The 14,095-nt window shown below is 40.1% G+C and overlaps 1 protein-coding gene and 1 non-coding gene across 2 annotated transcripts in view; one reads left to right on the forward strand and one right to left on the reverse strand.

Annotated features, from left to right (window-relative positions):
- LOC146135583 (exostosin-1-like) overlaps window positions 1–14,095 on the forward strand; it is a 54,326-nt gene that overhangs the window by 9,773 nt on the left and 30,458 nt on the right. Inside the window, exons 3-4 of the mRNA XM_083395899.1 lie at window positions 10,074–10,275; window positions 12,598–12,717. Of these exons, the coding sequence (XP_083252025.1) occupies window positions 10,074–10,275; window positions 12,598–12,717 (322 nt within the window). The remainder of the gene's footprint in view (window positions 1–10,073; window positions 10,276–12,597; window positions 12,718–14,095) is intronic.
- Trnas-gcu (transfer RNA serine (anticodon GCU)) lies at window positions 12,348–12,422 on the reverse strand. Its single transcript has one exon. It is a non-coding gene; the product is annotated as a tRNA-Ser (tRNA).

The following is a 14,095-nucleotide window of genomic DNA, read 5'->3' on the forward strand; positions in this document are numbered from 1 at the left end:
CGAAATTTGACATTCAAGCCTCTTAACCCGCGTATAAGCTAAGGCGCATTTTATCGTCGTACTGTTACACCCAATAGTTACGTTTTCTTTAAAATTTCGCTTTGCTCTTCCACAAAAGAAGCAAAAGTTAAATAAACTACTCACAATCCAGAAAATTGACGCTTCGGCACCTATCATTTTAACCAATTCAGTGGCTTGACATACAAAAGTTCCCGTAAACCAGGGTGTGCAACAACATATGTGTGCCCAGATTCAGACCACAGGCCCACATACGTGTATGCAAATTAATCCACGGGCCAACCGCAATTATCTTTGCAGATCGGTTTGGGAATTCTGTGACCTTACTTAGGAAAACAACGCAGTCTGCCGCCAGTAGGTCAGTTGCTTGTACAATCCTGCTGTAAGCAAAACTAAACAAGGGGAAAAATATACCTTCGGCCCTACTGGAAAGTATGACAGATCTAAAAACTAAGGTTAAAAAGGTACCCCGCTAGTGTAACGGACAGGAAATCAGGGTTAAGATTAATTTTTTGAGGGGTCCAGGTTTAGTCTGTTGACAAAAATTGCGGATGCACTTGTCATGATTTCCACAGTGGCTCGGCTCTTTTTAGTTCCGCTTTCGTGTTATAGCAAACATCGGTCTTATACTTTCGCAACGCGGAAATCATTTTAACGGAAGCTCAAACAACATGATAAAATGCACTTGCCATACTTTCCATAGTGGGCTCGGCTCTTTTAGTTCCGCTTTCGTGTTATAGCAAACATCGGTCTTATACTTTCGCAACGCGGAAATCATTTTAACGGAAACTCAAACAACATGTAATAAACAAAGGTCGTTTCCAAGCGTTCGCCTATAAACTGCTCAGTTGTTTAAAGTTTCCAAATCGCCCCGTAAGCAAACTTTCGTCGAGCTGCGAAACCGCGCAGACGTTTCCCATGACGTCACAACCCCATTTCAAGTGCGTGGCGTTTCTCCTGTTAGAGTTAAAGCAAACGGATTGTGCAGTGTTTATGCTCTCGCGGCACGCGCGAAGGAATTTGACACTTCTATATGAATGCTGTTCGTTTTTGGGGGGCTTACGTAATACTTTCTGTGGAAACTCCGCCAATTTTGCTGCCCTTTTTTAGGGTATTGGATATTGTTATTTTTAGCAACACCGCGAGTCGACGAATTTAAAGTGCAGCCCAGATATTTATCGCGTCTGGTATGTAAATCATACTGTACATTGAGTTTGCCATTTAAGGGGCGTCATTTTCAAATATGTTTAAAACTGTGTCGTCTGCAAAAGGCAGCCATCGTAAAGGCGAATTTTCGACAGTCAAACGATTGTTTCACGAGTAATCTGCCGAGTCGAGTAAAGGGTAACATTTTCCGCCACTACAGATCATACAGTGGGTTAAGCTAACGGTTGTTAAACTTTCATGGGATGTTGGTCTCCCTTCATTTGTTCCCAACGTCTTCTGACCACCCTGAATGCTACCGTTTCAGAAAAAAATATTGTACTTTACGTTATAAAGGAGTTTTTTTTAGTGATGAAAAACAAAGCAAATTAAAGTTCAACTGACGTAATTCAAGTGTTTACTGCTAGTGGACTCCCATGGGAATGTGGGTCCCGGTTGATGAACTGTAGGTTAAGCGTTGAGTTTTATTAAAAAATAAATAAACTGAAATAAGGCTACTCTAACCTGATTGTCAACAGCTAATGTACTGTTTTGTAACGCTTTAAAAGGGTCAGGAATTTTTTTCCGCTGCCAAGTTTCTTTTTCAGTAAGTTAAAATGTAATCGATTTTTGATGTCCCCTTTCTCCTGTATAAGTCGCCGACCTTTCGCCGTTCTGAGCTTAATCGAGACTTTCCATTTTTTTGTCTTCATACTGTCGTCCAACTCAGCAAAGGCATTCCTGCGCGTAGGACGCGACCTTTACCGCCATACGCCTAAGTGGTCCTAGCTTATCGTTTTAGTCATCGTCTGTCGCCCTTTCTTACTGCTGTGCAATATGGCCTAACTCTTCTCGTATTTCGCCAAACTTTTCGGTAGTCAAACAACATGCAAGACTAAATATACGCTATTCATAGGTAACCAATGATATTAGGATCTTTAATGTTCATCTTGGCGTTTGTTGGAAAACGTTACCATGTATGTTATTATTGTTATGTGGAAGTGTGCCGCGAGTATTTCGATTTTCTTATTTCTCAAGCCCAAAAAGTTTAAGGACCACTGCTCTATTGCTTGACTCAATCATTTCGGTTAGTTTTTCTTCGCCATCACTTTAAAAACGACCAGGATTTTTTTTTCTTACACACATTGCTTGGGATATTGAATACCGATACCCAATATTTCGAAAAAAATAATGCGAAATACCAAACTGACATCATTACTATGGTCAAATTAGCAAAACTTATAAAATGAAAACGTTTAAACGTATTGTTTTGGTTTTGGGGTTTGCTAAGTGAAATTGGCGCTTAAAAACTTAGTCGTACCCTTTTTTTAACAGGGTATTTTCTAAAAACAAATTGGTTTTAACGTAGAAAAGCTCAGTTACATCGCAAATCATTGCTAAAATGCAATTAATTTAGTTCAGGTCGGCACCACTTCTACCCTTAAAACACCGATACGGCCACTTTGTTTTCCCGGGTTTTGGCTTCGTATATTATCGGACATTCATAAACGCTGCCGAAGATAACTCACTCAAATGGAAAGGCATAAAAAAAGTCCACCCGTCTTAGGCTTTGCATTGGTCCTTTCTGCTCACATTCACGTCATCTTTCGAATAGAATGTTACGAGCTCGTATATTCCTGTACGCAATATGCTAGTTATGGCTTCCTGTCTGCTCCTTGAGCTCGGTTGCTATAAACCTGCCCACAATTCTATTCAATGGCAAATGGGACGCGACGCTCTCTATGTGGCGGAATTGGCAACTTACATTAAATCTAAATAGTCAAATATAGTGTGAAGGGATGCCACAGTCTGCCATACGTCGGTATAGATCAGAGGTTCCCAACCTTTAAAAAATCAAAAAACGTCATTTTAATGATAAAACTGGTTTATACAGTCACCAGTAGGTAGAAGGATAAAATCCTATCAATACAAAACAGATAACTTTTATCATACTTCCTTCTTTTAGCAGGGGCATCCATTGTGCAAATTTTAAAATATGATTTATTAATAAATCTACAACTAAAACAAAAAAAGTAAACTCAAGTTTAAGAAGTAGCTCATTGCTGTCTTTATTAAATCTTTATTTATTTCTTTTGTTATAGTGTAGTATAGACTTAGAGATTATAAATTTAAAAAAATACTATATTTTTTAATTTTACATGGCACCCAGGTTGGAACCCCTGGTAAAGACTATAATATACATCTTATGGTTGACTATAAAAAAAATAAAAAACAGAATTCCTTGATAACAACCGAGGCTTTTCGTTTTTTTTTTCTGCAATTCCTAAACGGTATAATAGCTGCTTCAAAGCGACAGTCTAACTTTTGCAGCTAACGTTTAGAACTTTTTTTTTTTTTATTGTTTGTCAGTTAATATGACGCCAACACAAGCCGTTTGTGTTATCCACGTCTCGTGTATTTGTTAATTCCTTGTTCTGTTGGCCGTCCCTGGAACCATTATTTTCATTTTTACGTGGCAGCCTAATTTTACGCGGACAACTTTTACATTTTTATAAAACTCAGTTCAAGAACCGCAATTTCGTTTTTTCACGCCAGCCAAAAAAATCTTCAAAGTCAACCGGTTTAGTTGCTGCTCTAGACAGCGAACCAACTTTTCATAGCTAGACAGGGTGGAAATCACAGATGGATGCTTTTCATGCGTTTTGGTAATCGAAGTTACGTGCTCTGGTATGCGGATACCATTCCCATAGGTAACGCTACTAAATTACGTTTTCAGGGTTGTTGTGTATTTGTGTAACTGGGAAATGCAAGTCGCCTTCTCTGCATGTTGGACTCGTAATATAGAGGTTGTGACTTCAAATCCTAAATATACGATTCCCTCGTCGTTATGTACCGAAGGGCTTAAAAATCGGCTTCTAGCAATGTATTTTTTTTATAAGTTGGCGCTTTTTTCAAAGAAGCGCAAATTGCCGTTTTGTGTGAATTTTTTTGATTGCGAAAATTTAGCGTCGTTTTTTACGAAAGATTTTGCTCGAGATTGGAATAGCTCGAACGAATGTGCTGCTGCGCTATCTTGGTTTTACGTCGCTCGCCTCAAAGCCTTGCTTTATATTTTGCCAACTTTCTTTCAACCCGCTAAACCTTAAATTTTGCCCGTAAACACTCTATGTCTTTTTGACGACAGGCCTTTAGGCGGTTTCTGGTGTATGGTTTAAGTAACTCTTTCTGGAATGACATTCGAAATGAACCAAGGCCCTCATTTTTTAATAAACGGCGCAATCATACTCCTATTCTGTTCAAATGAGCATTATGACAGAATACTGGCGACTAGGCGACTATGTGGGCCAAAGAATCAGTCAAATTATTGCAAAAAAAAAGTATTTAAAAAAATGTCATAATTGAATTAATTTTCCTCTATTAGGACGAGATCAAAATATAGAAGAATTTGGGGCCAAAAGTTCTTGTCACCAGAAGGCTGGTAAGAATCTACTGCCAGCCTGCCAATGAGGTTTTAAGCCGGAGCGGAAATGCGGCTTATTTGCGATCTCGCGATTTGCCCTTTTCCGAGCTTGTCGCGTGCAGATTGCATCTAGCAAGTTGACGAGATGCGTCTGCGATAGAACAACAAACGGTGTGCGCCTGTGAGCCCCTGTGCAATGTCATGTTGTTTTGCCCGTGCTTTCGACGACGTAACACATGTTTTGCCCTGAGCATAATATCTGAATGTCAATACGATGTTTGACTTTTCTGTTGCATTAAAGTAAGCTAACGCAATCAGCAAGTTGCTTGTAGAGTGACATCGCAAAACATCAAAAAAGCGAAAAGTGGGTAAAGTAAAAAAAACTGTGTCTTGTCAGTTTCTGAGTGCACATGTAATCTATCAACAAGCTTATTTTTCTACTTCTAAACAACGTCCATGTAAAAATTAAGAAAGGGGTTTCAGATCAAAAGTAGGGGATTTGTATGCATCGGGTCTACTAACCACGATATGCACTAAGTTTTCTTGCTTAAATGTTGTTTTTTTTAAGAATTTCTTAAGGTGGAATGAGATAATTAATTTATGCTTAACGCCAATTCACTGGCACGAACTTGCAATTTGTTGAAATAAACTGGACTTGAGTATTTTGGCAAACGACTTGTCTTAAATCAAGTTAATTGTTTACAACACTTTTATCACGATATGTACTAGTTTGCTTACTTAATCCTTTACAGAGGGTAATCGGCAAATACGGTGAAACGCTGGAGAATCTCGTTTCTTCCTTGCACCAATTAGCCGCCTGACAAACAACCTATCGGTTTCCCCTTTCGCCACCGCAACCCACACCGAGCCGTGCCCCCCCTGAAACCCGACCCCCACGCGCACACCCCTCGTGACGTCACCGCTATTCACGGGGGTAATTCGAAGCGGTTTGTCAGCCGACGCCCCAGTTTTTTGTGTGTTGTGTCGTCGGGATTATCGAGTGAGTAGCCCGGTCTTTTATGGGCCGTGGCCATTGAAAACTAGCCACTACAAAGCGATTGCTTTGGGGTTGAGGTACTTAACGTCTTAACGTCGTTTTGCGCCCTGTTCTATTAGCGGCTGTATTGTAGACCAGTGGTTCTCAACCGGGGTGCCGCGGTGGCCTGGTGTGCCGTTTCTTATGCTTAAGGGATAGGTATTTGAGAGTTTTTAAGAATCTGACTTTTTCTCAATTGGTAAGCTTCTTGATAAAACTATTTGTGTACGATTAAAGACCATTATATAAAATTACCTTTTCCTACATGTTTTAAGTTGATTATGCTGTTCCAGTTCCATTTTAGTAAAATACTCAACGAAAATTTCAGTCGGGGTGCCGAAAATCTATTTATTATTTTTGAGGGGTCCCGTAAGCCACAAAAGGGTGAGAACCACTGTTGTAGACTGTCAGTTTACCCCACCGTATGCTTTCCTTATAGCGTTTTTCCATTGCTTTCGCCTTTGCAGTTGCCCTAGCGTGTGCGATCAAGCGAAAACGAATTTGTATTCCTTCTTGGGCCTAAGCGCTGATCGCTTGGCTGGCTTGCGCGGCGCGTTATGATGCCAGTAATGGAGACTGAAGGGCGCAAACTGCTGACAAGAATGCGCGACCTGTAGGCTGCCTGCCCCTCTCTTTGAACCGTGGCTCGTTCAAGACGTAAACAGTACTTTCGTCGGACCCGCCGCACCCAGATCAAAAGGGGGTGAGACTGTGTGATGCGTGTCAACGTGCAAATTGATACTTTCGCCGCAAAAATCGTCACAAATTTGGCAACAAACAGTTGAGTAATGGGCCGAAACAAAACGCCGCGCTTTCCAGCTTTACTAACGACTGTAGCACGCAATTTGAAGACCCCGCTTCCTTTTTTTCAGTCATATTTTTTATGTCTGTTGACAAAGGCAACATTAAAAGTTGAAACCCATCGTTTTTGTTTCCCAGTCAGCTGAAATATCGATTGCAAGATGAAAGCCCTGAATAAAGTAAACGCGTAGGTTACACCTTACAGTGCACCTTGCAAAGACATAATACAATTAAAAGTGTCTTATTAAAAAACAGAAAAAACAAATTTTCAACGTTGTGTTTAGAACATTATAGTGATATTGACATCTCACAAACTATGGCCAATTCCAAGAAACGGATGCTATTTTCGTATTTATTGGCCCCAAATCGCCCAGATACGGTTTAAAAATCTTTGTGGCACTTGAAAATTTTTTTTGTTGGCCAGTGTTATCAAGCTAAAATACAATGACTGTTTTCAACCCCTGGCCAAAATTACTTGACGTTAACTTGACTTAAGTCTTTTGAACGAATCACTTAACTCGGACTTGAGTCAATTTTTCGAATGCTTAAAAATTAAGTGTTTTCATTAAATATTTTTGTATAAAATTGGGTTATTAGTCTCGAATTTTGTACGTAATACAATTTTCATGCAGTTTTATGGCGTGTTTGATATTTTTAGTTGAGTTGTTGCTCATAATCGGGCGCATTCACCAATTGTATTAGTTTGTCAATGACTTGTTTTGACTGGGACTTGACTTGGGCAACTGGTGACATTTTACTTCGACTTATGTTATTTGACTGGGACCAAGGTCTATTCAAAATGACTTATTTGCAACACTGTTCACTACAAACCAGGATCTTACTTTGTGTTTTCGGGTTCCCGAAATACAACAGGGCAACGCAGCTGGCCTTAATGTGAAGAGCGCCGTTTGTGCCTATGTACTTTAGTGGCTTGTGTACCCGCAATCCACATCGATCCGACGAACCCATCGGGCCATTTAAACACACGAAACCGTCCAAGTAGCACTCGAACAGACCGAACGCTAATCGGCCAGTTTACGCGGCCCATTTAGATGATGGCGGCTCCTTTTTTGTTGCCTTTACTTTGAGTTGATTTGCCCGGGAAAGGGTGCCGGCCGTTTTTGGAGTGTCTGTGTAAACTTGCCTGATGACCCTCAACAGGTGCTAGGTACCTGGCTGACACCGCGGCATTCGTGGCTAGGAAGTAGCAATGTTCGATACTTGACATATTTTTCCGATGCCGATACCCGATATTTTGAACAAACCGGTTCGGCATAATTAGACGTCATCACAGTGTAAAGGTTTCTTATAGGGCCAAACTTGTTTTTTGTAAACTTAGCGATAAAAAGCTAGGCTACATTCGACTGTTGGGGAATTTCCTTTGAATGTACAAACGTTTTGTTGGATCGCAAACCGTGACAGAAATACCAGTAAAAGTTTGATATTAGATCGGCGCTGATAGCACCCTGTATCGGACGACTTCCCATACTATCACTCAGCCTCAGGTATCGGTCCTGATAAAAAAGTATCGGGCATTTCTACTGGTAACCTTGTGTAAAGGTCACCCAAGGGCCCTCTGTAGAGTCTGCACCTTTGCCTTTATCGACAACAAGCCTTCTGTGATTTGATGTAGCATTTAATAAGGCAAAAGTCACCTGCAAAAGTGCAGAAGTATACATTCATGCCTTTATACCGCATTTTTTTAGTTAAACAGACCCCCTTCTCAAATGTTATGTACATATCTTTAAAGATAACCATGTCTGAATAAAAACCAACAACCTTTTACCTAGCCCCAAACCCTCACCTGACTTCACCACTTACTGTTAAAATACAACACTAACTCCCCCAATTTTTAGATATTGATTCGTCCATTTAGGACATGTAATTTTATATAATGGTCTCTATTCGTTCACAAATAGTTGTATCAAAAAGCTTACCGATTTTGCCAAAATGAGATTCATAAAAATTCTCAAATACCAATCGGCACCATTAAGCATTAGAAATGGCACACCAGGTCGCACCCCGGTTGAGAACCACTGTCTCAAAACAGTGGTATAATAGATATTTCCGCTTTAGATGTTGTTGCTTTACGAGTCTTATTGTGTGTTCTCACTTGATTCGTACGAGTCTTGCGGCTGGGCAATTTGCCCCACGTTGCATGTCATTACCCGTACTGTGGTATCTCATACTGTGGTTATTCTAGTGAACTAAAAATATACAGACTTAAAGGTGACCTAGACTTAGGCAAAGTCAGGAAGTTTCAATATTCTAACAGTTACCTAAGCGGAGATATAAACGATTAAAAACTAAAAACGGTCCAAATGATCCCACCGGTTATTCTAGTGTTAAAGGCTGGGCGCGTCTTTAATCGCCGAAAGGACGGCACCGCGGGCGAGAGGAGGCCGAATATTTGCGGTAGCACGCAGCAGACGGCTGTGCGCCAACGTGTAAATCGGACAGGAAGGCGTGTTAATGATTGATTTGGCCGCGGCTCCGTCGCCCATCTCGCCGCCGTCTACTATGCTGCCGGTCCGACACCTTTCGTCCGGTCAAAAATGACCGAGTTAAGGGGTGCTTGGTTTTGTTGCCCTTGATAACCTTGTCCGAACTTTTTGTTGGCATATGTCGTTGCTGGGCAGCTTATATTGATCGCCATGTTCAATTCAAAGAACATTGCTTCGTAAACTGGTATGCTCCCTAGATCCTTTGACGAATTTTAAATTACACAAGTGATTTTCAAACCTGACTCAAGAAAATCGCAGTGTACTGCGTAACTTTTTGTTAATTTTAGAAATCACACTATTTTTGTGTTTTCAAATACTCATACAAGCATGCGAGACGTGGTAGCACATTATCCAGCAGAAAACCAGTAAAATTAAGACATTTACCTCTGAAGGTAATCTCTTGACTGGAAGAATTTCGCTGTGCAAATTAGCGTCCACGTTAAAATTCTTTAGGTTCGAAATTGCTGTCTGTTGGGTTTGAAGATTGTAGGTGCACTCAGTTTCACACGGAAGATAAAAATACACTGGCGCCAGAATTTTTTTTTCAATTTGTTATCTTTATTTTTATATTTAGTTAAAATAGGCAAAAAAAAATAGTTTGAGGGTCCATTACCGTGTGTCCCTCTACTTTTTCTATACACCCCTGTACAGAAAGCAATACTCTTTGTTACCCGTCTTAAGACATATTTGTTAATTAAGATCGGTTTAGCATTGATTAAGCGCATTATTAACTTAGAGTTTTCTTCGCGGCCCCCATTAAAGCGGCCCTAGGGGACCGGGGCCCCAGGATGAAAACCACTGTTTACATCATGCTAAATTTTACATTTACATGCTGTTACTACCTTTTCTATTTAAGCGATAGAAACTACCATCTGTTAGCTGTTGCCAAACGTGTTCCAAAAAACAAAATGTTTTGGCGAATTCACATACCTTGCCCCTGTACGGTTTACCTATACATAAAAAAAACGTGCCCTTATCGAATGCAGCTAGCGCAAAAGCTAGCTCGCTTGCTCCTAAAGAAGCACTGCTTTACACCATGCTAAATTTAACATTTACAAGCTATTACTATACCTTATTTCATTTAGGAATTCCTGTAGTTTTAAAACCGTGCCCCTGTATTTGTATACCTAACCGCTCCATTTCTCCACAGATGGGACTACCAGTACTTGCTGCACAACTCCACCTTCTGTATGGTTCCCAGAGGAAGGCGTCTCGGCTCTTTCCGCTACCTAGAGTCACTGCAGGCCGCTTGTATTCCAGTGGTTCTTGCCAACGGCTGGATGCTGCCCTTCGCCGAGGTCATTGACTGGTCAAGGGCTAGTCTGACTTGGGAGGAACGGCTACTTTTGCAGGTGTGTGTATTTTCCTGTGTTTCTGGACTTAATCTGCCGTTAAAATGCCGGTGTCTTGGCAAACCGCTTGTAAATAGGAAACAAGGGGACTTTGAAGATTATCAACATTTGTCGATAGCCACATTTGTCTAATTCGATATCTAAAAATCCGGTTGGACTGTTGAGTGACAAATGAAATAGAATATTGACAATCTTACGCACAACCGTGCATAGGTAAACGGACTAATCAAAAATATTAGTTTAATTATTTTGTCTCTCCTATGAACCATGAAAAACATTCCACAAAGGCCGTTTTTGTATTAAAAGGTCTAACGTGAAAAACGGTTTTATTACAAAACCCGCTTTTTGTCAGCCTAGTTTTTTACCCAATAAATTATGCTTTGTACGCAAATGTTTTTACTACAAACCATCAACGTATTACCTCTACCCCCAAAATTGGTAACCGTACCCACATCACTTCGACTGCAAAAAATTTAACCACAAACCAGACTTAAAATATTGTTTTTTATTGCTAACCGTTTTGTTACAAACAAATTCTGAAGAAAACGCGTTACCCAAATTATCGATTAAAATTGCCCCCACTTAAAGTGTGCCTATACGCCATTTGACGTCTACTGGGTCCACCATCCTAAGCAATCTTCCCAAAAATTCGCGTTTAAATATCCTTAACATTGCGATGCCATCGCAGTAAAGTTAATCTTGTTTGCAAACCTTACTCCAATGATTTATCGCTGTTTTTAGAGCTCGCTTGTTAAAAACCCGCCCTATGTTTGCCTACACCGCTAACACGTTTGTGGAGCCAAGAAGCCATTAGCAGCGTTATTCCAGCAGCACGCCAGTTCTCTTACGAATCGACGATTTTACGATCGAACAATGAGGCCTTCTATTTGTTTAAAGCTTGCAGTTTTGGTCGGCGCAGTTTGCTTTTCAAAACTACACGGCGTATGTAGTAGTTAAGATGCCAGACTGCCACGCGGAGCGAAATTTCAGGCTTAAAATGCTCGCAACATTATCCCAAATTAACTGCCCTTTATAGTATTGCTATTTTCCTTATTTAACAACATCCCACTTTTGGTTGGCAATAAAGCTTAAAGTTTAAAAACCCGAGTAAAACAGAATTTAATACTTTAACGTTTATTTTTTATGACAAGGACTTGACTTGAAATTGACTTGCTCTAATTATGACTTAACTGGGACTTAAAAATATTTTTGTTTATGTCACAAGACGTACTTAATGACGTCATTAACTGTTTATCAACCAGGCTGTCAGTCAGTTTTTCCTCTTTGAAAATGTCTTACTGAGCAAATGTTTGTTTCATTAAATATAAAGATTTTTAGCCTTATTTAGTTAATTAAATTACGAATTTCGTACTGGAAAATCTTTGCCTAAAAAAACCTCTTTAATTCCACCGGGTATTTAAGTTTAATTTAAGTTGTAGCCCTACTGTTGGTGGTATTACTCGTTTATTTTTACTTCAATTCACCAATAAATAGAAAAGTTTGAATGTGCTGTGTTCAGCAACTCATCGTTTCTTAGACGTATTATTTTCACAGACACGCGCCCTTTTGATAAAACAAGAACGACCGGCATTTCCTACCCGTACCGGAAAACCGGGAGCAGCCGCAAGTGCTTATTGGTGAAATTACACCTCGGCGTGAAATAACCTTCGCAATGTATGAGACCGCACGTCGAACCTATGCCACGTTTTTCCCGCTTTGGCGTTACAAATGATTTCTTACGTTTTTAAGTAAAAATTCTTTTTTAATAGAAGTTTTGCGTTGAAAGCAGCCAGCCCAATGGGAAAAGAGCTGACATATTCTTTAAAAACAGTTCAATCAAATTGATATATTCTTTTAATGTATATATAAACTAAATTCCGCCTAAACTGGTAGACTAATTGAAACAGGCAGACACATATGTGTGTTAACGACTGTGATCTAGCGCTCGCCCTTCTCAAGCTTCTTTTTGACCAACGATTACAGCTTACGTATCATTAGTACACCGAAAGCCATCGCAGACTCACCGAATCTGTCGATAAATAATGCAAGCAAGACAGGCTAGAAAAACAACTAGCCTGCAGTGAGGTTCGAACCCACGACCTCCGGTCATAGCGGGACCGTCGTTCTACCAACTGAGCTACACAGGCTCAGAGAGGAGCGAGTCGAGAAACATGGTTGCTTACAAAATGTAAAATTTATATCCTCTCTTTAAATGTTTACCCGCGAAATTTTTGAACATAATGGCCAAGGTAATGTAGTGTACGCGATTTAGTAATCACTGCGTACACAATACCTAACGAATATCTTAATCCGGTGCGGCAGGTACCGGGCACTCTCGGCGACATCCCGGACGACAGGATCATGGAGTTGCGGCAGCAATCGCAGTTCCTGTGGAACACCTACTTCTCTTCAGTGGACGCCATGACGCGTACCACGTTGGAGGTAGGACGATATACTCTGTTATAATTTTGGATGTCTGATAATATATATTTAAGTCCAATACGTGATGTCAAGTGGTATAATGTCGGTACTTGCATCGGTTCCTTCAAAGTTAAATAGGAATTTGGAGCAGGATTTGCTTTTTTGGGACAGGATTTGCTCAACCCTAAGCAGCGATTTTTACCTTGAAGATAAATTTACAAAAAAAATAGAGAAGGCTTACAACTGAAGATAAAACCAAATTTCTGAAATCGTTGCCTTCTAACCTGGTAAAACAAATTTAAACGTTTCCAACTTTCCATTTAATATATTTTGCTTGTTTGGGCATATTAATGACGTCATTTTATATCGTATTGTACGGCCATGCTTTTTGTCTGTCCAATCGAAATAAAATGCTAACTATTATTTATTTGATCTATTATCACACATTTAGAAAATTTGTTAGTGGTGAATGACACGATTGGGATCGGTATTTTTTTCGGTCGTGCCACGGTCAAAAAAAACAAAACAAAACAGGTAATATGAGCTGGAGCTCCAAGGCGAAATATTAATCAAAGCGGGTAACATTAACCCTGTTAAAAGAGACCTGTAGGGACGTTTAAACGCGGAGGTAAAATACAATAGCTATAGTAGAGCTCTTTTGATTTCAAACACAGTTAGATTGATAGTTAAATTTAAGCCATTAAAAAAAATCTTTTTTCGAAACCCAGCTGTTCACAATTACGTTTTGTTAATCGCTGTTTGCGTGTTAGCCAATCGGCAACTGGTTTCCCTGTTTCACCATTCAACCAAATCGAATTTTTTTATGTAGTTTTTTATTTGAACATGTAAAGCCCCGGATTTCATTAAACTTTCTACCAATTTTTAGACTTACTTGATAAAGCCGATTGGCTTACCTTTACGAAGCCCCAATTTACGTGTTTACTTCAAAAAATCGTTTCTTGCGTTAACAAGCATGAAAAATAGGAAACTGTGGGCTTGTAAAACGGCATTCTTAACAATCCTGGCTTACAAAAAGGCCCAGCAGTCTACTTCTAAAAGGAACCGTGGCGCTTTGCGAAGTAGTCGTGTTATACGTATATGGTCTATAGCAGGGGTCGGGAATATGTTCCTTTTAAAGAAGGAATCTTGTTTTCAGCTTTTATGGCTCCTTAACCTGAAAAGGTTCCCGACCTCTGGTCTATAGATACATGGCGGTTGCTATAAAAAAGCAAAGCAGCAAGGCGTACAAGTGAGGTCATGTTGTACTCTATTCTTGCTCACCCCTCGTCCGATTTCGTTTCCTTTGTGTGCTTCTATAATTATCCCGCCCACTCTGTGGTGTCCTCTGTTCAAACGGGCTCCTGTCTTGCGCGCGCGTGTACACAAAACACCGAAACCC

This window comes from Ascidiella aspersa, chromosome 8, assembly GCF_963924565.1.
Source record: "Ascidiella aspersa chromosome 8, kaAscAspe10.2, whole genome shotgun sequence".
Lineage (NCBI taxonomy): Eukaryota > Metazoa > Chordata > Ascidiacea > Phlebobranchia > Ascidiidae > Ascidiella > Ascidiella aspersa.